This window comes from Amphibalanus amphitrite, unplaced genomic scaffold (assembly GCF_019059575.1).
Source record: "Amphibalanus amphitrite isolate SeventyFive unplaced genomic scaffold, NRLGWU_Aamphi_draft 000161F_arrow, whole genome shotgun sequence".
Taxonomy (NCBI): Eukaryota; Metazoa; Arthropoda; class Thecostraca; order Balanomorpha; family Balanidae; genus Amphibalanus; species Amphibalanus amphitrite.
The window spans coordinates 332,696-360,527 of NW_024881656.1; the positions used below are offsets into that span (position 1 = coordinate 332,696).

The 27,832-nt window shown below is 49.7% G+C and overlaps 2 protein-coding genes across 2 annotated transcripts in view; one reads left to right on the top strand and one right to left on the bottom strand.

Annotated features, from left to right (window-relative positions):
- Window positions 1-27,832, top strand: part of LOC122383341 — an 82,560-nt gene that overhangs the window by 36,929 nt on the left and 17,799 nt on the right. The window contains exons 6-8 of the mRNA XM_043369649.1: window positions 15,146-15,355; window positions 23,281-23,421; window positions 23,831-23,968. Coding sequence (XP_043225584.1) covers window positions 15,146-15,355; window positions 23,281-23,421; window positions 23,831-23,968 — 489 coding nt within the window. The remainder of the gene's footprint in view (window positions 1-15,145; window positions 15,356-23,280; window positions 23,422-23,830; window positions 23,969-27,832) is intronic.
- Window positions 7,776-12,724, bottom strand: LOC122383342 (uncharacterized protein K02A2.6-like). The gene is made up of 2 exons (XM_043369651.1): window positions 11,897-12,724; window positions 7,776-8,503 (listed from the first exon to the last, which is right to left on the bottom strand). Exons 1-2 carry the CDS (start codon window positions 12,600-12,602, stop codon window positions 8,424-8,426), a joined length of 786 nt encoding a protein of 261 aa, XP_043225586.1. The 5' UTR covers window positions 12,603-12,724; the 3' UTR covers window positions 7,776-8,423.

A 27,832-nucleotide genomic window follows, 5' to 3' on the forward strand; every position in this document is an offset into this window, starting at 1 on the left:
AGCCGTTGTCTGGTGCATTGCTTGTCAGGTGACAACTACGAGTCAATAGTTACTATGCACACCAACTTCTCAGTATCCAGACCAACTCTACATTTGTTTCAACGTTTGTTTCTTAACCAGTTTTGGAAACTTGTTGCCGCATGGTTATTTAACCGGCGCCTAACTTGTACTGGTCAGCTGGTCAGCATACACATGGTCAGATGCGCCTATGACGTCAGACTTGGCGGACCAATCAGCGGTCGCCGCCCGCCGTTAGCGGGGTTTCGAACCAGCAGTTGTCGCGCGGCCGCCGTGCAGCCTGGAGCAGCGACGAGGGCTGTTCCAGCATTTGTGCAGTAAAAAGTGAAATCTGTGAACTGTGGTGTTCGTGCTGTGAGTGAGGCCCCCTCTGGCCTGCGGGACGCACTAATCGTGCCTCATACCCGCGTTCGAGACGCCTCCCTTCCCCTGCGCGCGCAATGTAAGTGGGCCAGACCTGTGTGAGCAGGTGTTTTGCGGTCGGTGTTTTTTATATATAAATACATTTATTTGCCTTTAATTCAACTCTTTGTATTTTTAACTTAACTGATGGACATATATGGGCTGTAAAAGCTAATCTGGTTGGCGATCATGATTTATTCGAATTATCTGCGTGATGGTGCAACTGCCATGATTGTTATGGTCAATGTTCAGGAAATATTCGTCATACGGGCATGTTATACTTTTGGCTTGATGCGGTGCACAAAACCATGTTCTTCCACATACGCAGCAGTTCTTGCTTCAAAGACTTATATGCTGACGGTGCACGATAGGTATACCTACTGGGTATACCTACCTCATGCATTTACCACATCCATTCGGAAATATGCACTCGGCATTGTCTCCAGTCAATAGTATTAATTACGTGACCGTAATAAATACTAATGATTCCAGAAACTTCCGAATGGATGTGGTGTATGCATTCATTGATTATATAACCCATCAGTTTCTTGTCAGCACTGCAAGCCTTTGAGCAATAACTGATGCCAGTCATGGTTTTGTGCACCACTTCCAGCCAAAAAATACCTAACCTGTCCGTATAGAAAATATTTCCTGAATCAGTATCGTGGCAATTGAAAACGAACGCGAATCGTAAGTTCTTAAGGTTATCAACGCAAACAAAGCGATTGTTGACAAGTTCGAACAGAGCGTTAGTACACTTACTTGTTGACAATTTGTAAGCTAGCAATGCCCAGTCAAAGGCTAGTTCATCAACAAACCAGGGGTTGGTGAACCGACAAGGAAACGAATATGCCTCTCCAGAAGTTGGTAGGTCCACAAGGCCCAGACTAGTACTCAACAAGGTGACGCCTATGCGAATTGGAACCAAACTTGTAGACAAACTGTTAGTTTGTTGGCCAACAAGCCTGGGGTTGGTGAATTGACAAGGTATCGACAAGGTGACGCCTATGCGAATTGGAACCAAACTTGTAGACAAACTGTTAGTTTGTTGGCCAACAAGCCTGGGGTTGGTGAATCGACAAGGTGACGCCTATGCGAATTGGAACCAAACTTGTAACAAGGAGCCAACTTGTAGATTTGGTTTACAGTGCGGGAGACATCGAACGCGGGGCCTAAGCTGCGTTGCGGCATTGGCGGTTATGTGCGGCGTGTATGCCGCATGATTAGTAAGCGGCGACCACTAAATTAAAAATTCAATAGCTTCGACCTGTTTTCAATGGATAGCACTGCATACCAAAAATGTCCATCGCTCTCGTCATAGGATATTTAGATTTAAATAACTAACTTATCTACATCATTGTTTTGAACCAAATTAATACTCAGCCGCGAACGTATACCTAAGGTATAACCCCTTGCCGTTTCGCTCCTGATCAAGCTAGAGCTTCGCGGAAAAAACGAGCGTGTTGCCCGTGACGAGAGAAAGCCGATGATACCCAATTTTAAGGTCCTAGGTTATCGGTTGACCTTCCAGGTCAGGTCAATGACCCAAAAGGCGGGAAAATTGGGACCTGTTAGAACGTCGTAGTGTGGCTGCTATGGGGTTTTTCGGGGTGCTGATCACGAATATCATGCTAGTTTTGATCACAGATGATGTCTTCATTCATTTAGGCCAGGTCGGGTTAGGTCAGGTCAGGTCAACCAGTAGAGGTCCTGCCAGGTATTTGTAGTAGGTGTCAACCGCCTCTGACAGCCTCGTAACATGTTACGAAGGCACCAAAACTACTTTGTAAACGTTCATGTGGTTGCTTAATTCGAATTCAGCTCGAAAAAACTGACCTAGAAACATGTCAAACTCGAAAAAGTGAACCGAGGTCACCAAAGGTCAATGACCTGACCTGACCTTCAGGTGACCTTGACACCCACCCTAATGCATGGGGGCAACATCATATCACATGTTTGAACGCTTGAAACCACGAAAAGACTGCAAACGCGCTGCTAATGCGAGCCGACATACGCTGAATCGCGGTTCCGGCCAAACATGGTCTCGAAAAGTAGGTCACAGGTCAAAGGTCATTTGGGTCAGGGTCATGAAATTTTCAGGATGGGTGTTAAATTGATCAATGCGAGGGTACTGAAAGTTTCTTCGCGATCAGCCGCTTTTTAAGCGAGTTATTCGCGAAAAACCTTAGGGGGGTTGCATCAACCCCCCCCCCCCCTGTGCGGGCGAGGTCATGTTTTGATAGCAAGACTGAAACAGACTTTTTTGGGTAGCCAGGAAATCGCATGCCAGAGCCTATTCAAATTCTTTTATCGGCCTTTATATGCACCAGTCGCATACAGGTACGGGATTTAGCATACGATTTCCAGACAATCGAACGACTGTTTGGAGACAACAAAGGAAGGAATGAGTGAGTTAAGTTGAAAGTATTAATTTGGTTCAAAATGATGATGTAGATAACCTAGTTATTTAAAGCTGAATATCTTATGACGAGAGCGGTTGGCATTTTTGGTATGCAGTGTTATTCATTGAGAACCGGTCGGAGCGTTTGAGTCTTTAATTTAGTGGTCGCCGCTTACTAATCATGCGGCATACACGCCGCACATAACCGCCAATGCCGCAACGTAGCTTAGATTTCGAAGTAAGCATTTAGTCCCACCCCCCCAAACGCTGCCGGACTGGTCAGGTGCAGGTGGCGCTGCCAGGCGCTCCTGAACGGGGCAGGGGCGATACGGGGACACGAAGAACGGAGAAACAGGCCGGCAATACCGTTCCTCGCTTGTGAGTTTTGCTCTAAGGTACTGCCTATTTTTCTAGCAAATGTTCATAAATAACGTGGAGAAGCAGTTCATCCTCGACACTCTGAAGCCTAAATCAAACCAAGAATAACTGGATACAACACATATTACATGTACTGTAGGTAATGCTGCCTTAACCTAAGGTAAGACGGAAGCCATAAGTCATGGTAAGCCGTAGGATGACAAGTCGTGTGGTGAATGGTTATGGTCAATGATTTGGGCCTGTATTGGACGTAATATTTACGCTACAAAATTTATAACGATACAAAGTTGAAATAGGTGCGGCCCTCCAGGTATTTAGTGGTTGGTTGCCAACATCACAATAAGCGATCTGCATTGATAAATACGTCCCATGACTGCTGAAAACCATTGCCGAAGTGTGTGCACGAACTCTCTTATCATTATGACCACTTATGACCCGACGCCGACCCTACGCGACAAGGCTAGAATACAAACTATGTGAACAAACAGAGAGACACATTCCCCCCTGTTCCTAAGGAACACATCTAACTACAATTTAACTAATGGGGGATGGGAGCGCCGAAGAGTTGCGGCGCACGCCTGCAGCGCAAACCCCTTCTTAGCACGTCACTATAACTATCGATATTATCAACACTTTCCGCTGGCGCTCTACCTTCGTTCACACGGTCGTTTGACAATCCCTCAGTTTCTGTTTTTACAACATTCACTGTATGGATCCGCTCCTCTGTTCCGGCACCGCCATCCGTCTCAGCTGCTGCTCGAGGGATCGGCTCGGTCTGCTCGGTCGGCGCGACAGCTGGGGTCAGCTCTGACGGCTCCACCGCCGCCGGCGCCTCAATGGCCAGCTGTCCAGGCACATGGGCGGTCGGAACCGGACAGGCGATCTCCTCTTCCTGCATGCTCATCATCCGTCGAAGCAGCCATCGCGTCGTCACCGTTGTTGGCAAGACGATGACGAATGTTCAGCACGTGCCATGGGACTCCATCCACTTCAATCGTCTGAGCGGATACGAATTTGGTGACAGTGCCCTCCTTTGACACGGCGGTGCACCGATCGCCCCGTTTTCGGACCCACACCGCATCACCGGGCTGATACACACCAGGCTGGCGGGCCGTCTGAGAGGGAGCAGCTGTGTTTCCCTGTGACTGCACGCAAAAGTCTCTGCCAGCCTGACGGTAGGCACCATGTATCGGGGCCGTGGTAATATCACGCCCGTCCTTGGGCGTGACATTATATCGGTGCACGGCTTCTGGTACGGTGCATCCCTGACGGGCGGCCATCACTTTGATGGTGCGGTGGTGGCGCTCGATGATGCCATTCCCACCAGGTTCATAGGCCGCGCGATACCTCAGCTCGACGTCCCACCGTACCGCGAACGCCTTCAGCTCGCGACCCTTGAATTCGGTCGCATTATCCATTAGAATCTCGGCCGGTGCTCCTCGCTCCAAAAACAGAGCCTCGAGTTGTCTGACGATCTCGCTCCCGTCAGAGCGGCGGATCTCACGCCACATGGCGTATCGCGACGGCCCACAGTCAATCACGCCCACGGTGAGTTAGTGTTTTCCGCGGAAATGGGTTACGTCCATTGCCAGCCGCTCCCAGTTGCGCTCGACCGCCAGGGCACCATGCTTCCAGCGCGACGGGGCTGGGTCGATCGACGCACACACCTGGCACGATCTAACGATCTGACGAACGGCCGACTTCGTCACGCTCTTTCCCAGCTCTCGGCGCGCATACCACCACGTCCGCCGCACTCCCTGGTGTCCCACACTTTCATGCACCGCCATTATGTCCTCCGGTCGAGCTGTCCTGACGGCCGATACCACACCTGTCGCCTGCTCGCTTCCGGTTCTGATCCACTTTTGGTACTCTCGTGAGTTCGTCTGCACGGTTGGCAGCCGACGGCACGAGCTCCACTGTCACGACGAGGTCGTACTCGCTGGAGAGCTGCTTGAAAACGGCCACCCGCCGCCGAACCAGCATTTCCGACTGTGCCTTCGTTCTCAGTCGGGCACGGCCTGTCAGAGCTTCGGTCAGCCAGCGCTGAACAGTGACAGAGTCTGTGCGGAGGATCACACGCTTGAATCCCCACGCCACCGCCATATTCATACCGTTCAGCGCGGCATCCAGCTCCGATAGGTTTATATCCATGTCTGAGTCACTGTCAGATCGGAGCCACGCGGCGTCTTCGATAACCTCACCCGTGGTGGGGTCACTTAGCCGCCGCGGGCGATGGAGCTGGCATCAGTCCACACCGTCACTGAGTCTCCTGAGACGCACCACTGTCCTCGTGCCGGGTTACACTCTGCCAGCCGCCGGGCCACATCACTGACTTGTTTGCGCAGGTCATCGTCAGTGATCAGTGAGTCCCAATCTTTGGTGACCTTGTTCGCCGCCCTTTTCAGCCAGGCGGCGGCCGGCCGCAGCCACCCGGCGACGGGCACGTGTGAGGTTAGCTGACCCGCCCAGGCGAAGATTGACCGCCTGGTCAGCACCCCGGGTGGCTCAGCTGGTGTCACGCCGTCCCGAGACCATCTCAGTGTGCCGTCACCGCCAGACTGCCGTTTCACTCGGAGCCCCAGCATCCGGGCTCCGGCCTCATCCGCTACCCGTTCCGGTGGCTTACACGAGAACCCGTATGCGGCAAGATGTTCGGCCACCCGCTCAGCAGAGATAAGCGTCTCGCTGACGAGCAGGCCGTCAGTGTACGGAAGCACTGCTTTTGCGATCTCTGGACTTTGATCCAAAACTTCCCGCACTACCGCTCGCATGATGCCGCTTGCAACGCTGAGACCAAATCCGACCCTTGTCAGACAATGTCGCTGGCCGTCCACGATTACCGTCTGAAACGGCCACAGCTCCTGGGCCACGTGAAGCTGCAGAAACGCCTTCTTCAGGTGCCTGCTGCCGCGCACATGTGTGGCACATGGACCTCCATTTATGACCACTTATGACCCGACGCCGACCCTACACGACAAGGCTAGAATACAAACTATGTGGACAAACAGAGAGACACAGAGCTGAACAAAATACCTATGTGAAAAGGTCTCAAAAGCTGTCAGATTGAGTAATTGACATTATGAGAATATTCCTAGTTCGGAATATAATGTACTAATTCAATTGTGATTTGTGTTTTACCTAGATGTCATAGACCCATTATCATTTTATTCGTTCACTATTCTGTTACGGAAAGTCACCGTAATTTATGAAATTCACACCGTTTTGATAAAGTACATATTCACTCTAGTGATGTCCATTACAGAAAATCAGGATACCGATACCAAACCAAATACCAACCCAAACCATGGGAAAATACCGAAACCCAACCAACTTAGGAATATTCGGGAAATACCAACTTTTTACCGAATTCACAGCCTCTTATACATTAGCGAGCATTCATAATACCAACAAAATACCAAAAACATTAGGATTGAAATACCAAATACCAAGTTGGTATCGGTTTGGTATCGGTATACCAAAAAGTTGGTATCCGATTGACATATCTAATTCACTCAAACACGGAATTATCACAGCATTGTAGCCACAAACAGTTTTCACTTTGTGTTTGCTACACCTGTAGGTAAGTGTTAGTGATGTCAATTGCAGAAAATCGGAATACCGATACCATGGATGAGATAATAATGGATTGGTGTCTTCGCAGTTTTTGGCGACATTGAGCTCAGGCCTGCCATCTAGCGGGAGACGTTAGGCGGCACGGGCGGACATCGATAGCAGCGCCTCTATCGGTCACTAGGGAAAGCTGGGCTGTAGGCGACGATATACCGGCTGAGTTGTCACACGTTGAATAGGTTTATAGCCATCCGTCTTGTGAAAAAGTTGAACTTTTGCCTTTAATATTTCTACAGGCAATTTTAGAAGTGTCTTCACATGGATTACAAAACCGTTTAGGTTATTGTATTCACTTCAAGCCTTCCCTATTGTTCTTGATGATGCGGGAACTATTTCTAATTAGTGTTTCTAGCTTAGTAAAAGAACATACTGTGCAAACGATGAAAAAAGCATAAATGGAAGATTTTAAATGCAATTTTCTCTAACAATTAATGGTAAATTCTCTACATATCAAGGAAAAGGTGCATGCTATTTGATAATTTAAAGTTCTTGGGGCCAGTTGTTTTCTTCTTTTCTTACGTCGCCCCAATGGCCGCGAATACACTTGTGATAACGCCTATCGAATTATCGTAAGTAAGGAGCAAGCCGAGTGAACGCCGCTGATTAGCATTGTGACACACGGGAGTGTGGTGTAGTAGCGGGCTTGTTGTGCAATTTTTTAAAAGGTTATGTCTTTATATGTCAGTAAAAGTGAAGAAATTAATAGATTTATGTGCAGGGTCAGTAAGAAGATAAGCAGTTCCATGTTATTTCCTCATTAAATCGTGAAACAGGGAGTTATTGGAGACATCGCCAGCACGTGTCGTTTTCGCTATTTTTCACATGAGTCTTTACTTGACCTAAATCAAACAAATTGTCCGATCGAAGAACAAAACGAACGTTAAGCACTATCTATAAGTCTAATGAAAAAGTTTAACGGAATTACTAACGTCATTGCCGCTCAATATTGTAATAGATCAGAGACGGGCTCTGGGCACGAACTGTTTATTGGCGGCCTTGACCAACGGAGCGGGCACAGATATGGCAGCGGTACAACGGCTGCCATACGAAGGGAGCTTCCCCTATAACACTTCCCCCTCCGTTCCGGACTAGGGGTACCTCCGGAACGAACCAAACCAAACAAGCATTTGCATAACAAAAACAGAGCGCACTGAAACATCCTTCTCACAGCCGCTGCGGCCCCTGAGTAGGCCGTGGCCTCAAGTTGTAAGAATGACCCGGCCCGCCGGCTGGCCGCTCGGACTCCACCGGAGCCGCCGCCGCGGCCGGAGCGACCACCGGTAGAGGATCAGCCAGCGACACCTCATCCGCACCCGGCCGCCGGCGCACACCCGAACAATCACGGCGAACATGGTCGAGATGCCGCTGCACCACTCTACCGCAGTCTAACAAAACCGTCACCTTCACACTTGTCACCTCTAACACAACACCCGGTAACCAGGAAACGCCGCCCGTCCCCTGTAACCTGGTTACTGCCGTCACCCACACTGCGTCCCCAACATTCACATGTCGGGATCGGGAACCTCTATCTCGATATAGTTTTTGGGACCGTTGTCGACTTTGCATCTCGAAAGAGAGATCCGGCCGTAGTCCATCAAAATGGGTACGAAGCGGCCGGTTCAAAAACAATTCCGCCGGCGACTTCTGAGTGGTCGTGTGCGGCGTAGTACGGTACTGAAACAGAAAACGAGCCACTCTGGTTGATACGGAACCCTTGTACATTCTAAAGCCCCGTTTGAAGGTCTGCACACATCGTTCAGCCAGACCATTCGATATGGGGGCATACGGCGGTGACGTGACGTGTCGGATACCATTCATAACGCAGAACTGTTCAAAAACAGGAGAAGTAAAACATGCCGCGTTGTCAGAACAGAGTACACGTGGCAGACCCCAAGACGCAAACGACATTCGCAGTTTATCCAATGTCACAGCGGTGGTCGCTACTTTAGTTGGATAAACATCAAGCCACTTGGAATGCGCATCAATAATAACTAAAAACATCATCCCTTCCAGAGGACCACAGAAATCTATATGCACACGATCCCACGGACGAACAGGCCATTCCCAAGGGTGAATGGGGACGTTGGCGGACTGGTTTCGTCGCTCATTGCACGCTCGACAACCGCTCACTACGCGCACGATATCGTCGTCCATTCGTGGCCACCACATATACGCTCGAGCCAGAGATTTTGTTCGACTCTCCCCCACATGTCCATCATGCAACAATTTGAGCAGCTTCTCCCGGGCCTGCGGCGGGATGACCATACGTCCGCCCCACATCACACAGCCATCCTGACAACTCAGCTCCCCAATACCCTGCTGGTACGGCCGAAACTCGGCAGGCAGTGCCGCGTCACGCGGCCAACCGTGCTGCGTATAACGCAAAACCGCTGATAGTACTGGGTCTCGGCTCGTCCACAAACGAATCTGAGCTGCCGTGACAGGCGTTGCGTCTAGAAACTGCAACATGTTTACCACCTCTGCAGGAGTCGGTGACGAGCCGTCCGTCACCGATGGTAGCGGCAGCCGGCTTAAACCGTCACAATGACCCTGCTTCGAACCTGGCATGAACTCTAAACGATAATCATAAGCAGCGAGAAGCAACGCCCAGCGCAGCATACGCGCCGAGATCATCTCCGGTAACGGCTTACGCTCTCCCAATAAACCTAATAGCGGCTTGTGATCGGTGCGAATCACAAAGGCACGGCCGGCTAAATACAGGGAGTTCCTAAATAAACAGTCGAATTATTTTTGCCTGTGGTGGCGTCAACTAACAAAATCACAACAATCAAATTGCACGTGATGATAGCACGTGCAATGCCATTTTATTTCATACCAAAATCAATCACTTTCTATCATGCAGCCGTATAGTACAGACATAAAAACAAAAATAGTACATTTCTATTTTGAGACAAAGTCAATCGTTGCAACTCAACGTAAGCTACGCCGACACTTCAAAAGGACCAAAATGCCACCAAGAACCGTCATTTTAAGTATAGTTGAGAAGTTTTTGGCAAGAGGTAGTGTGGAGAACGTAGAAAAGGGTAAATGTGGCCGAAAAAGAACCAAGAGGACGCCTCTAAACGCCCAAAAGGCACGAGAATCCCTCCAGAGGAGCCCACAAAAGTCGCTCAGACGGCTGGGCCAGGAACTGGGCTGTAGCAAAACCACCGCTCACCGTTTGGCCAGAAACGACGTTCAGCTGTTCCCGTATAAGGTCTCCGTTCGCCAAGCACTGTCGAAAGTCGACAAACAGTCACGGCTTCTTTACAGCGGCTGGTTTTTGAGAAATTGCGAGCAGGACAATGAGTTCCTTCACCGAATCTGGTTCAGCGACGAGGCCCATTTTCATATGGATGGCCGCGTGAACTCCCAGAATTTTCGATTCTGGTCGACGGAGCCACCCGATTTGGTCGCGGAAGCCCCTTTGCACAGTGTGAAGTGCACAGCCTGGTGTGCAATGAGCAGCAGTGGCATCATCGGACCTTTCTGGTTTGAGAACGACGCTGGGGAGTCTGTCACCGTCAACGCTCAGCGCTACCGGCAAGTCCTAGCCAAGTTCTGGACTGCGCTGAACAGGCGGCTGGGTGGAGACAGGCAGCTGATGGACCAACAATGGTTCCAACAAGACGGAGCCTCGGCGCACACGGCCGTTGCGACTCGAGAATGGCTGCGGAACCGATTCGGTTCGCGGGTTATCTCCCGCAGAGAGGTGCGGACCTGGCCCCCGCACTCTCCGGATCTGACCCCACTTGACTTCTTTCTCTGGGGTCACCTGAAGTCACAGGTCTACAAAAGCAACCCCAGAACCACAGATGACCTCAAGAGGGCCGTGTCGTCCGCGGTGCGCCGAGTGCGGCCGGAGATCTGCCGGGCTGCGGTGGAGTCCGCTCGGCGACGCGCAGAGCTGTGTGTGGAGCGAGAGGGGGCTCATCTGGAACACGTCCTCTGTGGCCGCAAATGAAAAGACAGCAAAAAGAAGATGGTATCACATGAAATGGCATCGACTATTGTGTATGTTAGAAAGTGATTCGTTTTTGTCATGCCTTCCATGCTGATAATATACAGCTTTTAAATACGACTGTTTATTTAGGAACTCCCGGTAATAATTAAACTTCTTCACACCACTGATCACTGACAAAGCCTCACGATCCGTCTGAGAATAGTTACGTTCGGTTTTATTCAACGACCGCGAATAAAACGCTATCGGGCGCTCTCCTACCGCCGTTTTCTGACTCAGAACTACCCCGATTCCCACCGGGCTAGCGTCACACGCGAGAATCACTGGCAAAGAGGGATCGAAATGCGCCAGTACTGGCGGAAACAAAAGCAACGCCTTGGCGCGACTGAATGCATCCCTTTCTGCAGAGCCCCAGACCCAGGGCTCACCCTGACGCAACAGCTTGTACAGCGGGTACAGCACGGTTGACAAATTCCTCAGGAATTTGCTATAATAATTTATCAGCCCCAACCAGGCCTGCAGTTCTGTGATGTTCCGCGGCTCGGGCGCCCCCCGTATAGCGGACACTTTGTCGTCGGTGGTTTGCACGCCCGCCCCACTAACCGTGTATCCCAAGTATGTAACGGAGTGCACCCCAAAGCAACACTTCGCGCGATTGGCTCGCAACCCCGCCTCAGAGAGCCGACGCAGCACTTCCCGTAGTGCCGCGTTGTGCGTCGGGAAAGACGGTCCGGCGATGATTACATCATCCAAAAATACCGCTACACCTTTTATATCCCCGAGCAGCTTGTCTAACGTCCGCTGAAATAACGATGGAGCAGAGGCATACCCAAAACTCAGACGAGTGGGTCTCAGTAATCCCCTCGGAGTGTTCAAAGTCAATAACTCTCTTGCGTGCTCATCCAACACCAACTGATTGTACGCACTTTTGAGGTCTACTTTAGAAAAGACAGAGCACCCAGCTATTTTCACCAACAGCTCCTCTACCCTGGGTAATGGGTACTGATCGAGATTCGCTACTCTATTCACGGTCAGTCTGTAATCACCGCACAAGCGCAGGGTACCATCTGACTTCGGCACCACCACAAGCGGCGCCGCCCACTTACTGTCGCGGACTTCCTCCAACAGCCCCAGGCGTATTTGGCGCTCCAGCTCCTCGTCGACTCGCTGGCGGTACGCCAGCGGCACCGGGCTGGCCTTGAAGAACCGCGGCGTGGCGTCGGGATCCACCACGATCGACACCGGCTCGCCCGTGAAGCAGCCCAGCTGATCGTCAAACACCTTGGGGAACTCCTTCAGTAGAGGGTGCAACTGAGGATCGGCAGTCACACCCGACACCCGACAAATGGCCGCCCAGTCCAGGCGAAAATGTGACAGCCAGTCACGGCCGAATAGGCAAGGTCCGTTACCCTTCACAATCACCAGCGGCAGGTTTACAGAGACAGAGCCATACTGCACACACACCAACACCTCACCCAACACAGACAGGGCATCACCACCATACGTCTGCAGTTTGAGCGCACTGGGTTTCAGCACTGGACCCCCCTTTGGCCAGAGCTTTAAAAACTCGGCCTCGGAACACACAGATACTGCCGCCCCAGTGTCCAGTTCAGTTCTGATCGGGCGGCCGTTGAGTTTTACGTCTACGTACAAAGGGGGCCGACGACTATCACGCCCTGTACCAGCTGATTCGTAGAACAGCTGATACACCTCACCGTCCTCGTGAGCGGGCAGGTCCGATGGCTCGTCGAACTCGTCCTCAGCCACCAGATCCAGTCGTCCGCTGCTGCAGGCATCCCGAACATGCCCCATCGCTCCACACTGGAAACATCTCCGCGATCTGGCCCAGCACCGCGATGGGCTGTGTCGACGACTACGGCAGCGGTGGCAGGGGTGGCGTCGCTCCTCCGCTGCATCTGGTCGCCGGCTCCGCCGACCCGCTCCGCCCCTGTGAGCGGGCGGAGGGCCCGTTCCCCGGGCGCGCGGCGCAAAATCCCCCCGCTCTTCACGGGTGCGGCTCTGCCGCTCTACCCGTCCGACTACAGCTGGTGGGATGACGTCACAAGCCACGTGACCGTCCTGCGCCGCGGCTAAGGCCGCGGCCGCGCCGGCCGGAGCTGAGCCTCGGGCGATCTCCCTCGCTTGCGATTCAGCTGACTCGAAGGCCCGCGCCGCGGACACTGCGGACGCCAGAGTCAGATCCGGGTAGCTGAGAAGACGCGTCTGGAGACGACCGTCACTGATGCCACAAACAAATCTGTCCCGCAGGTTGTCATCCAGCGCCTCCGGTGTAAACGAGCACCGCTTCGCCAGACATCGCAGCCGGGCGAGAAACTCAGCCACCGACTCGCCGTCAGCCCTGCAGCACGAGTGAAACCGAAACCGTTTCACTATCACCGACTCGGCGGGCTCAAAATGATTGGACAGTACCTCCACTAACTCTGCATACTTGCAATCACTCGGCTTCCTTGGCGAAACCAAATCCTCGAGCAGCCCATAACACTGAGGTCGCAAAACACTCAGCAGTATCGCACGTCGCTTCACCGCGTCCGTGTCTGCCACATCACAGGCGATGAAATACTGCTCCAATCGACGCACAAAACACTTAAAGCCCTCCACTGTCGGGTCAAACTCTGGGGCACGGCCCCACAGCGCTGCCATGACCCCGAAAGGCCCGCGGCAGTTTCCTCGTCGCCACTGTAATAGATCAGAGACGGGCTCTGGGCACGAACTGTTTATTGGCGGCCTTGACCAACGGAGCGGGCACAGATATGGCAGCGGTACAACGGCTGCCATACGAAGGGAGCTTCCCCTATAACAAATATGTCATTCAAGACGCTCTATGAAAAGGACCCAACCAGTGCTGCGTAGTCGATGAAATTTCAGTGACTTTGGCTCCAACTCCGATTCCGGTATCCAAATATCGACTCCGACTCCTCCGGGCAGAACTGTCGATTCACACAGACTCCGACTTTGACTCCGACTCTGCAGCCCTGGTGAGTCTGTGGAATCGATGACTTTTCGGTGACGTTCGACTCATACTCCGACTACAGCTTTTAAAAATCAACCGACTCCGAGTCGGAGCTGAACCGCTGGCTCTGCGACTACAACTCCGCAGTCCTGGCCCAAGATAGCCGCCTAAAACAACTTTGATGTGTGATCTTCTCCGTACATTGTTATGTTATTTTAAACAAGGGGTGGAAAAGGGAGAAGAAGCCTTCACAAACAAGGATCTCCTGTTGCGGATCAATCAGCTGCTGGAACAGAAAAACATAAACACCACGCATCTCATTTCATCGTTTTCCTAACGACTCTGCACCAATGTATATAAGCACTGATCAATGCAGTGCGAGCATCGATGTGACATTTGTGTACCAAGTTTGAGTGTTATCCGCCCAGCCGTTCTTGAGATATGGAAGCGGCACCCCGCACGTGCGCACGTGCAGTAGCACCCTCATAGTGACAAATGGAAATGCATTGGCCACTGGGTGCCTAACTATTGACGAAGTTTTACTGTAATGGGCCCAGCCATTGCGGAGTTACTTTATGTGGAACAATTTCGACGCCCCTAAGTTGGCACGTGGCACGTGCCGTAACAATTAACTAAGATGAAGAAAATCGAGCGAAATTCGGAGAAGAAGGAATAAGCCTACCAAATATGTATGACATATTGTCAAACTGCTGTACTATTGTGAGTAAATGACCATTGAAAAGGTCGTACAAGCCGATGGGACTGGGCGTTTCAATACCTACACACCGTCTTACGCATTTTATTTTCGTTATTACCTAATGTTGCATGACATTTTTTGCTTTCAAGCATTTAAGACATTTTTTATCGTCTCAAGTCCAGTAAGATTACCTCCAACTCGTGGGAATATACACTTCAAGCCAACTAACACATCACACCCACGTGTGTCATAATGCTGAGAGATGGCGTTCACTCGGCTTGCTCCTAACTTACGATAATTCTCTCGCTAGATGGCAGGCCTGATCCCAATGTCGCGGATCCCAATGTTAATTTCCACGAGACACCAATTCAGTGTTATATCATCCATGCCGATACCAAACCAAATACGAACCAAAGCTATTGGAAAATGCCGATACCGAACCAACTTAGGAATTATGAAGAAAATACCAACTTTTTACCGAATTCCCAACCTCTTATACCTTGTTTATATTTCCTGATGCCAATAAAATACCAAAAACATTAGGATTGAAATACCAAATACCAAGTTTTTATCGGTTTGGTATCGGTATACCAAAGAGTTGGTATCCGATTGACATCACTAGTAAGTGTACATACACTTCTGTTTGAGCTAGACTAATGCCTGACATTGGTTCGATCACCTTTCCAGCACAAATGACTACTATTCCAAGTCAACTTCGTGGTGCCATCATCAGGGTGGAGCCAAACACTGTTATCCTTCCGGCCGGAGTCGGTGACAGCGAGCTGACGGAGCTGCGGAGCTCACGGGAGACTGTGAAACGCCTGTCAGTCTCCGCCGCCGACCTCCCGCGACTGAGGGGGCAGCAGCCGGAGGGCCTCGAGCGCCTCAATGTCAGAGGTGAGATAACGCAGATCACACATGGAATGACCCTTATGCAAATTGACATCGGAGACGGCAAATGGACGAACTGATTAACCTGAACTAGCAAATTCCAGCGATGATCGTGTACATTATTGTATAGTGGGAGGAGGGGGGGAGTGTAATGCGTGTAATTACATATGTGCATGGCCATGCTTGTAGCGCATGCATGGATATAAGGTCGTGTAACGCAGTGGTGGGCACTTGGATAACTCCCATCGATAACGATTATCAAAGTCGTTATCGACGATAACGTTTTTTTCAAGCTTATCGTTATTGATTATCGTTATCGAATAGCGTTATCGAGGTCCCCGTTTCAGTCAATCGATAACGAAACCTTCATCAAATACGACGCAAGGGTATTAAAGGGAATAGTTCACCTTCAACATGGGATTTTGAACTGAGATAGCAGTTTTGTTGATTGAGCACTGAAAAATGCTATTTGGAATGTCTTTCGGCCAACAAGCTCCGTCGCCAAAGCTAAGCATTCAATTTTTGTTTGTAGGTACGTTTGTTTGTTTGTACGAGAAAATTCACATTTTCACTGTTCTAAGCCTTCCTTTCGTGTAAGCAGCTGGGTAGTACTAGTCATAGTGTTGTATGAGCGAATGGGTTAAATAAGACAGAATAATAAGACAAATAAACTGTCAGAAAAAGACAGTTCTGTCTTATTCTGAAGAAGAACTGTTGGTCGAAATATCAATACAGTAATATTTGGCTATTCAAATAATTTTAAATGTCGAGGAGAGGTCAATTTTTCATATATTTTCTCTCTCTAATATTCATAATGTTCCTCGCAAGAGCGCTCCAAAGAATAAGTTCTGAAGAGACAAGCATTGACCGACAACGAGTGCTCATCGAAACTCTAAAGACACCTGAAAAACTCGCGAAAACTCTCATGAGAATAGAATTTTTGACCGCATGCAGACGAAACAACCTTATTCCCAGATTTATACAAGATTCTTTGAAGCCAGTCAGCAAGGCTTTTGCAAACAATGATCGAGTTTTGGGTAGATGCCATTCTTTTGCTTCTTCCCTACTGAACGAGGCCATCGCCGAAACTTTTCGCCACAAAGCATACCTGGAAAGAAGGAAAGACTATTTAAGAAACGAAGTTTCTTCGCTCTTAACGGAGGAGAAGGTAACAGAACTGGCCCAGACGTGTAACATGGTATTCGACATCACGGTGAGGGAAAATCGCCCAAGGCTGGTGAGGAAGTTTTGCCATCTACGGCATGAACAGAACACCTTCCGTGGCCTTGACGCCGAGGAGGATGTCACCGAGACGGCTGCTCCCATCCGTGATGCCAACACCAAGCGGGTCAACAACATCTCTTCAATTGATTTGGAGCAAAAACAGTTGAACATCCTAGCCAAAGGACCAAACTTTGCGGTGACGCAACAAGTCTCTAAACACGTACTCCTTGAAGTTGAGAAGAGTGTCGAGAGATTAGCATATGATAAACGATGGAAGGACGACATTCAGCGACGGAAGCAAGTTGGAGGCTCTCTCCAGACTACCAGCGCAGCTGCTACAGCGGATATTGTACGCCAGCCAGCTACTTCACCGGCAGACGACCCCCGCCCCGAGGCCCCCGTAACTGGGCGGGTCACACGGAGCACAACAGAAGACGACGCTAGCCCCCCGCCACGCCCAGAGGAAGCACCAGCACCGGGACCGGAAGTGCAGCAGCTCGCAGCGGAAGTGCAGCGCGACGCAGACGCAGCGGAACAACAAGGGGAAGACCACGGCCTGGATGAACGTCAGGGATGTGGCAACACCGCCACGTTCAACTTCCGCTTCCCAGACACCAGTAAGAGGTTCCCACCTCCTTCGAGTAGGGAAGTAGAGTGTACTCTTCATAAGCTAAAGAGAGATGTAGTGCGGATTTACAAGGGACATAAGCTTAAGGATAGCAACATTTCACAGGATGAAGCTCAGTTCGTTAAAGGGTTATCAAAGAATGAGGACGTCATCGTGAAACAAAGTGACAAATGTAAAGGTTTTGCTCTGATAGACAGGGACACCTACAAAAGTAAGGCAGAAGTGATATTTAATGATGTGCAAAACTATGAAAAACTTGAGAAAAATCCAGTAGCTCAGGTTGAGGCCAAAACAAAACAGGTTTTCAAAACGTTAGCTAAGGGCAAGCTGCCTGATAAAGTAGTTGAGGAGCTCACACCCATGCACAGTAGGACGCCGGTGTTTTATGGCTTACCTAAAGACCACAAGCCCACTGTCCCACTTCGACCAGTTGTTTCTGCCTCAGGGGGTCCCACAGAGAAAACTTCCTGCCTGCTGGAGAAAATACTAAAGCAGCTTCTAGCGTTTGTTCCCACTCACCTCAAGGACACCAGGGACTTCCTGTCTCGTGCGGCAGACCACTGCCGAACCCACCCACTCACTGAGGGCGCCATTTTCTTTAGTGTAGACGTAGTGAATCTCTACGGTAGCATTCCGATAGGAGAAGCCATAGAAGCGGTTAGAGAAAAACTGTTAGCTCATGGCAAGGATATTGACACTTTTGGTTTAACGTACGATGATATTTGTGCCCTCTTGGACCAGTGCCTAAACAATAATGTGTTTTCGTTCGGGGATAGCTACTATAGGCAGAAACTAGGCATAGCCATGGGAAACCCGTGTGCGCCACCTTTAGCCATCATTTTTCTGGATAGGTTTGAACAGCAGGCTCTCGGAAACGCAGCTCTGAAACCTGAGTTTCTGGTAAGATATATAGACGACTATGCAGGCATTTGGATACATGGGGAGGAGGCGCTGTTAGGCTTTGTAGACTATCTGAACAGCATACATCCAAATCTAGCTTTCACCTTGGACTTCACTAAAGATAACAAAGGGGTGCCCTTTTTGGACACTTTGGTTACTATCGAGACATCCCAGGCAGGTAGGGCCAAACTGGAGACGGAACTGTATATCAAACCAACGAACTCGGGCATAGTGTTACATGCTACCTCAGCACACCCCTCAGCTACTAAGCATAGCATGATTAGGAACATGTTCCATAGAGCCTACAACAATGCTTCCAGCACAAGTAAGGCAGAATCTGGAGTGAGCAAGATTAGGGCATTGCTACTGGGTAATGGTTATTCGGCACAGCTGTTGAAAAAACTTCTAAGGCAGGTCAGACAAGCGAGGTCAAAGGGTAGGGCACCGAAACAGACGTTGGGGGAGGATGGCTTCCTTACCTTACCGTACATCGATGAGGATTTGCTATGCAAGGTGAAAAAAGTGGTCAAGAAATCGGGGCTGGACGTGAAAGTAGCATGGCGTAATGATAAAAAGTTAAAGAAACAGTTAGTGCGGTCGGCCTTTTCCAAACCTCAATGCCCGGGCGGCAACAGATGTAATCTATGTAAGACAGATTTTCGCGGACTATGCACACAAAAAAAACGTAGTTTATAGGCTAAAATGCAAACTTTGTGCTTCTGATGTAGGTCAAATGGAGTACATTGGGGAAACGAAAAGGCCCTTGAGGCTGCGGTTCAATGAACATTTACGTGATATGACGAGCCAAAAACAGGATACACCCTTAGGAGACCATTTTCGTACCTGTCACCCACAGACTACAGGCAACCTCACACACATAGATGTTGAAGTTTTGTACCGGGCAAGAGACCATCCTGACCGCAAAATAGCGGAATCACTACTCATCAGGCAGCTTGACCCAAGGCTAAACTCAAATGTGTCCTCATGGCCTATCATGTAGATATAAATGTGGGTGAGTGAAGATTTGGAAATGTATGAAGTGTGATCGTGGAAATGTCAAATGCTTCCTATGGCCAATTTTGTATTGCTAAATTTGTAATGCGCTTTACTGGACTTGTGAACAATCAGTGTGAATGAAGATCTGTATATATGTGTACATTGTATAATTTACATTATCTGGCTATGGTTTGACCTTGATGGTCATGGATACGTTGAACTCTAACCTTGAACTCGACCTTCTTGTCTGGCATTTGAACCTAGTACTTTGACCTTTGACTTTGGAGTGTTGACCTTTGAACTCGATGTGTCAAGCGATGTGTTTTCATGCATATTCTGTGATATTTTGAAGTTGTTAAAAAGGTTGTACCACTGTTTTATGAGCGCGAGATAAACCGCGCTAATTTTTGAATTTGAAAACCGCGGGAATAAGTCTGCTGCATCAATTATTGTATTCTCGTTCTCGTACACTTGTGTACACTGTCTTATTCTGAAGAAGACCTGTTGGTCGAAATATCAATACAGTAATATTTGGCTATTCAAATAATTTTAAATGTCGAGGTGAGGTCAATTTTTCATATATTTTCTCTCTCGAATGGGTTAAATATTAATTAGAAGCTTATTCCTTTCAAATATGTTATCCTTTCGATCTCTTTCTGTTTTGAAGTGATAGTTATCGCGTTATCGAAGTGACCGATTTGGTCATCGAATTACCGTTATCGAAGTTTTTATGTTTGTTTTGTTGGGTTAGGCCCTTTCGGTCCCATAAGACCATTTCAGAGCCGGGAGGATGATAGGATATAGGGGGAGACATTGGTCTGGGCAGGCACCCTAGTGAGTCGCCGGGGCTGAGCCCGTCCAGAGGACAGGCCACCGGGCCCACCCAGCCCCAAGGCACTCACTGCACCCGGCTACGAGGTACGCCCCCTCGGGAGCAGCGGTGCCGCTCCAAGGGAGCAGCCCGCATGAGACAAAGATGTCTGTCCAGTCCGGAGGGGAGTTGCGGCGTGGAGGAGAAGGATTTCCGTATCCTGAGGATAGAAGCATGGAAGGGTGTTATCGAAGTTTTTTTTTTTTTTGTTGGGTTAGGCCCTTTCGGTCTGACGAGACCATTTCAGAGCCGGAGGGATGATAGGAATAAGGGGGAGACATTGGTCTGGGCAGGCATCCTAGTGAGTCACCGGGGCTGAGCCCATCCCGAAGAACAGGCCGACCAGCCCCAAGGTACTCACTGCACCCGGCTACGGGGTGCGCTCCCTCGGGAGCAGCGGTGCCGCTCCAAGGGAGCAGCCCGCATGAGATAAAGTTGCCTGTCCAGCCCGGAGGGGGGTTGCGGCGTGGAGGAGAAGGATTTCCGTATCCTGAGGATAGAAGCATGGAAAGGTGTTATCGAAGTCGCTGACCTCGAAAAAGGAATTATTGTTATCGAAGTTCGGGTCAAGTTACGAGTGCCCATCACTAGTGTAACGTCACGGGGTGATTTAAAAACTGACGTACCCAGGGGCGTCGCCGACGGGGGGGTCGGGGGGGGTCGTGACCCCCCCACTCTTGAAAACTGGGGGTGTCGACCCCCCCACTTTTTGCGATACTGAGTATGCTTTTTTAGCTTTTATGTCAGTGAAGCAGGCGTCAGCAACACCAACAAATACATCAGATTCAAAATCGCTTCAAGAGCTCCCTAAAGCCAATTAGCCAATTACCTAAAGGTCAATTAGCTGTGGGCGGGGAACACCAGCACAACAATGTTTTTAAGAAGCCCCCATCCTAGTACCTTTTTATCCCTCAAAGGATTGGACGCGCCAAAACTGCCCCGAGCGTTCGTCTGATCGTTAAAAAAAAAAAAAATGGTCGCAGTCGATTCGTCGGATCAGTACCTAACTACAAAACTACAAACTAGCCTCAGCCCCATGGCTACCGTCACAACTAGCTGTACAGTGCACATGTAGGGGAAAGGGAGTCAGATGGAACCGTCTCGGGCTTTCGCAAAGAAGTCGCGCAAAAAGGAGCCGATTGCAACAAAACTTCCGGTGCGCTCGAGTTTATCACCTACTTAAAATAAATAGATATCCCTGATTCAAATAAAGATGACCTTAGTTCACTTTTTCATAACGTCCTTTTAATTGATAGGGTAGTTTTTGGAGCTGATTTTGAACTTAGCGCCCATCTGAACATTTAAGAAGTAGTTGTGTTGCTTATTCATATAACATGCTAGGAAGCAATCGGTGGTGGTCATCCACTATTAGGTACTGGTCGATCTGACCTGACCTGATCTACCCCGCAAATGCATGGAGTCATCATCTTCGTTCAAAACTAAGATAACATTCGTAATCAGAACCTCGAAAAACCATCACAACTTACATTCGTTAAGTTCTAGCAGGTCCCGAGTTTCTCTACTTATTGGCGATGACCTGAGTCCTGAGATGACCCGAAAACTTGTAAATGGGTATCATCGGCTTTCTCTCGTCACGGGCAGCATGCTCTTTTTTCCGCAAACCTGTAGATCGATCAGGGGTCGAAAGCATGCCTTAGCGTTAGTTTAGTATACGTTATACGTTAGCGACTGGGAAACCACCAATAGAAGGGCTACAGTGAAGCAGAAAACTCTTCGATAGCTCTTTTAACGCTCTTTCGCTAGCTTCGCGTTAGATTTCATCTCAGGTCTATGTTTGGCCCATAAGAAGGCAAACGGCTAACTGGACAGATTCTGCCGAAACATCTGCTTTGCAATAACTTTCGATTCCGTGAATTTGTATGGTATGTACATATGTTGTCTTGTCACCACCGTCTTGATCTCTTTGAGACGCGTCACATGAGTTAAAATTTGACCATTCAGAATTAACGTTAAAACGACCTCAGGTCAACGTTATGTCCTGATCGAAAAAGGACCTCCTGCTGCATATGAATGGATCCGTGTTGTTGAGCTGAACAGTGAACACCTTCCAGGTGCTGTCATCGCTCTACCGCGTCTTCGTCAAAAGTTGTAGAAAAAAAAAAATGCTGGTGGCCATCGATGGACATGTCCACTAATGACCTTTCGAGTCATCACTCGCCATAAGTTGCACCCTGTCCCTGGCAATGATGAGCTGATTTGTCATGGCTCCAAAGATATTTTGCGTTTCTGACGAACTTTTTCAAAGCAGGAGGCATTCGTGCTTTTTCTAATTTCTCATTATTTTCTAATGATGAGGTCACGTATTTGACCTGCCTTCAGATCATAGATGTAAATCCTCAGTTAGAATCATGAATTGCTGACACGAATTGCTGACATGAATTGCTGACGCCATTCTTGTACCTATAATGTAACCCCATACATTATAGGTACCTATACAGTGTACCAAATTTCAAAGTTCTGGGAGAAAAGCTACAAGAATGGCGAGAGGGGAAAGTTTTTATAGAGGTATACCGTATAACTGAACTTGACATGGCGACCTGACCTTAAGTGACCAGTGATAATTTTTACGCAAGTGATGTAGGTAGGTATACCTACCTAATAGGTTATACCAAATTTGGCGGCGCTGCGCGCCGATTTGTTACACACGCACACACACACATACGCACGCACAAAACTGGGAAGTGTGGCAAAAAAAACACCCCTACCCATCGGGTGAAGACTAGAAACCCGACCCCCCCACTCAAAAATCCGTGGCGACGCCCCTGGACGTACCTACTGACAACAGTTGCATTGTAACAAGCGACAAAGTTCAAAACAAAAGTAATGAGTCTGACACGACGACTGACACTGGTAGACTACATACATAGAGAGTTCGCTGACGACGAGTCTGAGCAGACTGACGAGACTGACTGGCCGTGGCTCAGGCGCGGCGGTTATACAGAGTATAGGTGGCGCCACGATCGAAGGCGGCCAGCACAGGAATGCAGGCATTGCTACAATTTAGTGAGCAGTTATTTCCAATGAGGGATGATTATAGACTCAGTGCAACCAATGAGAGTAGTATAAGTAGTTTCATAGACTACTGTATTACGCATATACTTATCGCATATAATTATTATGTTCATATTCACATTCTACATATGACTGCTGGTGCTAAAAATTGCTGTGCGGCCACTCGGCTGTTTCAATGCTGACTATGTCAGTGTCTGACACTCTGGTGTCAGTGGTGCAGCAGGGAGCTGGCGGCAGCTCTGTCCGACTGCAGTCAGCTGACACAGCTCTGTCCGACAGGGCCGGAGGTGACGGAGCCGAGGTGGCCGGTACGGTCCCCGTGCAGGGGCGGTCTGTCAGTGTCGCTCCAGGGGGTGGCTGCCGACACCATCAGTCACCTGGCTGACCTGGGACGGACGGTCAACCGACTGGAGATATACGGTGAGCAGCGACAGCACGGACAGGCCGCTGATATACGGGCTCAGCGAATGGCGGACATCGAGTAACGGTGTGCCGTTGTCGGACATCATGGAAACAGGTGTAATACATAGCCAATGTGCTTTGAGAAATAATGAAGTCAATTGAGCTCCAAAATGGAGGACTGTTCACTCAGTGACATATTCGTTCAGAGTTATTTGATCATACTCATAACAATTGTGTTGCACTGTTCAATGAAGTTCAATGCATTTGCTTAACATTGCATATATCATATATGTAATAGCACTGTTTTACCATTGTCTACTGTGTCCATAAAACTATGTGAATTATTAGGTGTTTTTCGTTTTGTCATATATCGACATGTATTACAGCTAACTGATCCTGTCTGTATGTGTGTCTGCGTGTTTTCCAGATTGTACTGATCACACGGCCGGCAGCCTGGAGCCCCTCACCAGGTGCCCTGAGCTGCTATGCTTATCAGTCACCGCCGCCGACCTTCCGCGACTGAGGGGGCAGCTGCCGGAGGGCCTCTGGCGCCTCAATGTCATAGGTGATATACCTCAGATCACACATGTAATGCCGGTATATGCAAATGAACAGGGGAGACGGCAAATAGACGAACTGATCAGCCTCAACTAGAAAGTTTCGTCGTTAATCGTGTATATTACTCGTATTGTGGTGAGAGGGGGGAGGGGTTCAATGCATGCCCTTCGATAGTGTCCATGCTTGTGGCATATGCGTGGAATATTAGTGTAACGTCACGGAGTGATTTAACCCTATTAGTGGCAGGCTCCTGGCTACCCCTATTAGTGGCAGGGGGGGCTGTTTACGACCCCCCCTTGATATCTCGAGATCTAACGGGCCGATTTTCAAAATTCAAACGGCATTCGATTTCGCTCAACGTGCTCTACATTTCTAAAAAAAAAATTAAAAAATGTCAATAGTAGAGGGGAGTAAAAACGGGCAAATTGCAGATACATTTTAGACTGTTTATCACGGGCAGGTTTCTGAACCAATCTTAGCGCAACTTTTGCCGATCGATAGAGAATGAACCAGGAATTCACATGGATCCTAAAAATATGCATTTTCAAAAATCATGGGCGGATACAGATCATTGAGATTGGGGGTACACAAAAAGTATAGTAAATAAGGTTTTTGTTGGTACTGTTTCTAAAAAGGGTGGCAATGGTCTTGTTATGTTACAATTTTCTTATGAGAAAACGACTACAATTGTATTGGTCATGCATAGGCGGTGTCAGGGCACCTATGTTGGGAGGTAAAACATGACCCCCCTTTTTGGACGCCTGGATCCGCCTATTATGGCAAAAACGTGTCAAAAGAGGATGCACAATAACTTTGTATATGTTATCACATGATACCTTTCATTCAATGTTCGTAAAACTGGTGTATATAGCTATAATACATCAGCATCGTGATCTTCGCCCCAAATGACTCGCTTCACGAATAGGACCCCCCAATTCCCAGTGCTCTGGAGCCGCCCCTGGTAAAGGTATGAATTTGAAATTTTCAGGGAATGTGCCCAATTTAGTTTTAGGAGAAGTCAGAAAATTTCAGCGTCGTAGCTTCAGCGGTTTCGGAGATATTCCCGAAAAACCTGAGGGGTGGATAAAAACACCCCCCCCCCCTGCCACTAATAGGGTTAAAAGTTGAGGTACTAGCGATAGTTGCATTGTCACAAGCAGCAAATTTCCGAACAAACGTATTGAGTATTAGTGCGAATTCGGCATCCGGAAAATCAGGGATAATTTTCCGGGATCAACGGGATCATTCGGTGTTTTAGGCTGACACCGTGCACATCGCACATGCCAATGAGTAAAAGAGCCATTACTGAGGCAAAGGCAATATAAAAATATGACTTATTGCATCGATAGTCCTTGCAATACCAATTTATTACTGGTGATCCCGGATAATTATCCCTCATTTTCCGGATGTCGAACGCACGCCTGATCGACAACTGACACTGACAGACTACACAGAGAGCTCGCTGACGACGAGTCTGAGGAGACTGACGAGACTGACTGGCCGCGGCCCTGGCGCGGTGGTTATACAGAGTATAGGTGGCGCCACGATCGAAGGCGGCCAGCACAGGAATGCAGGCATTGTTACGATTAGAGAGCAAGTATTTCAATGGGGAATGATTATTAGATATAGTGCAACCAATGAGAGTAGCATAAGAAGTTTCATAGACTACTGTTGAACCGGCTTTCATACGCCAGTGGTGAAAAACAAAAGAGAAAATAAACTACATGTATATAAAAGATAACAAATTGGCAAACAAAACAAAAGACACTAAATCAACGACGAGCATCAGCCATAGCTGTCCGTGGTGGCTCTGGTTCAGCACTTTGGTAGGTACGGTACTGGTACTGGTACTGGTACGTTTTGACGTTTCTCCCTCGTGGGCTGATCAATTCAACGGAAATAAGGAAAACGCGAGGGAACGTAAACAATTGTGAAACGGAAGTGAGAGTGAACGAAAATGACGTCACAAGATCGGCTCGACGCAACCAAATTAAAAACACGCTGTACCGGCGGCCACACGCCTCCTCTAAATCACTCACTTTGCAGTGATTTACCCATCACCCATACGATGCATTTTCCAATCACAGAGCGCTCTCGGCACCATCGCTGCTTCCTCGCCAGCGGTAAACGTCAGTCTAGCGCCCGGCTGGCGCTCGAAGGGCGCCACTCACTCGAACCGCGCCTCCTCATCTACAGCTGTGAACGCCAGTAGTCCAGCGCCTGGTTGATGGCTCAGAGAGCCGCTCGAAACGCGCCTCCTCGTCCACAGCGTTGAACGTCATCCACCGTCCGTTCAGCCACACGGGCCGCCCAGGCCGCCCGTGATCGCACCATCCCTTCGCCGCCGAGCACTCACGACGTCCACTCGGCGCTCGGTCGGCGCTCACTGGACGCTAACCGCACTGCTCGCGGCTGCACCTCCCCGTTGCCGCCGCGAACCTCCATCTGAAGTCCGGTCGTCCATGTTGCCGCGGCCCGCGGCCGCGCCTCCCCGTCGCCGCCGGGAAACTCACTTTTCCGTTCGGCGAGCGGACGGCTGGCCGTGCTCGCCGTTCGCCGCCGTCTGTCGTACGAGCATCACCAGCTGGTGTACGGGCCTCTCCAGCTCTCTCCCGCCGGACACGATCCGAACCTTCCTGACCAGTCCGTCTCTGCTGGGGAGCGACTGCAGAACCCTCGCCAGGGGCCAGCTGCTACGCGGCGAGTCGGGTTCAGCCATGAGGACGACATCGCCAGGTTCCACCCCGCGCTGCTCTCTCGCCCAGCGCCGGCGTTCTTGTAGCGTCGGCAGTACCTCTGCCATCCATCTGCTCCAGAAGAGGTTAGTTAAATACTGAACCCTGCGCCATCGCTGGCGGCAGTACACATCTACAGGTAAGAATCTACCGGGGGGCGGGAGTACCCTTTTCGTCTTTTGTGTTAGTATCTGGTTTGGGGTCAGAGGTTCTACTACATCTACTTGGGTCATCTCTGGGAAAGGTTTAGGACGGCTGTTGATTACCGCCTCCACTTCCACCATCACTGTCCGCAGCACTTCGTCGTCCATCTGCTCGGCGTGGGTTTTCAACACAGCGTCCAACGCTGCTCGAGCGGAGCGGATCATACGTTCCCAGATGCCGCCCATGTGGCTAGCACAGGGAGCATTCATCTGGAAGTCGACCCAGTCACAGTTGTTCTTCAGCAGTTCTCGCTGAATCTCTCCCGCGTCCATTTCGTCCAAAGCGGCTTCCATAGCTGCTTTCCCTCCGACAAAGTTCGTTCCTCTGTCACAGCGTAGAGTCCTTACAGGGCCTCGTCGTCCAACAAACCTTCTGAAAGCGTTCAGAAACGAATCTGTGGAGAGAGAGTTCACCGTCTCGATGTGTATCGCTCTTGAAGCGAGGCAGGTGAACATGACTCCCCACCTCTTCAGTTCACTGCGCCCATAGAACGGACCGAAGAGGTCTACGCCGCTGTAAGTGAATGGCTCAGACGGCACTAGACGCTCCTCAGGCAGGTCGGACATCTTCTGTCCCTGAAAGGTGCCGCGGATTCTCTTACACATCACACAGTGCAGAATGTGACGGGACACGGCGCCTCTGACGCCAACGATCCAGAATCCTGCTGAGCGGATTTCGGCGATCGTCATTCCTCGTCCGGGGTGATGAGCTCTCTTGTGACAGTGGTCAATGACGAGGCGGGTAACGTGACCTGCTCGTGGGAGTACCACCGGGTGTAGCTGACTCGCCGGCAGGTCCGCTCTCCTGATCCTGCCGCCGACGCAGATCACTCCATTTTCATTGACGTAGGGGTCCAATCTGTGCAGTTTGCTTGTTTTCTTGATGGCCTTTGTAGCTGTTTCACACGGCTCTGACGCCGTCATCTTCGAACT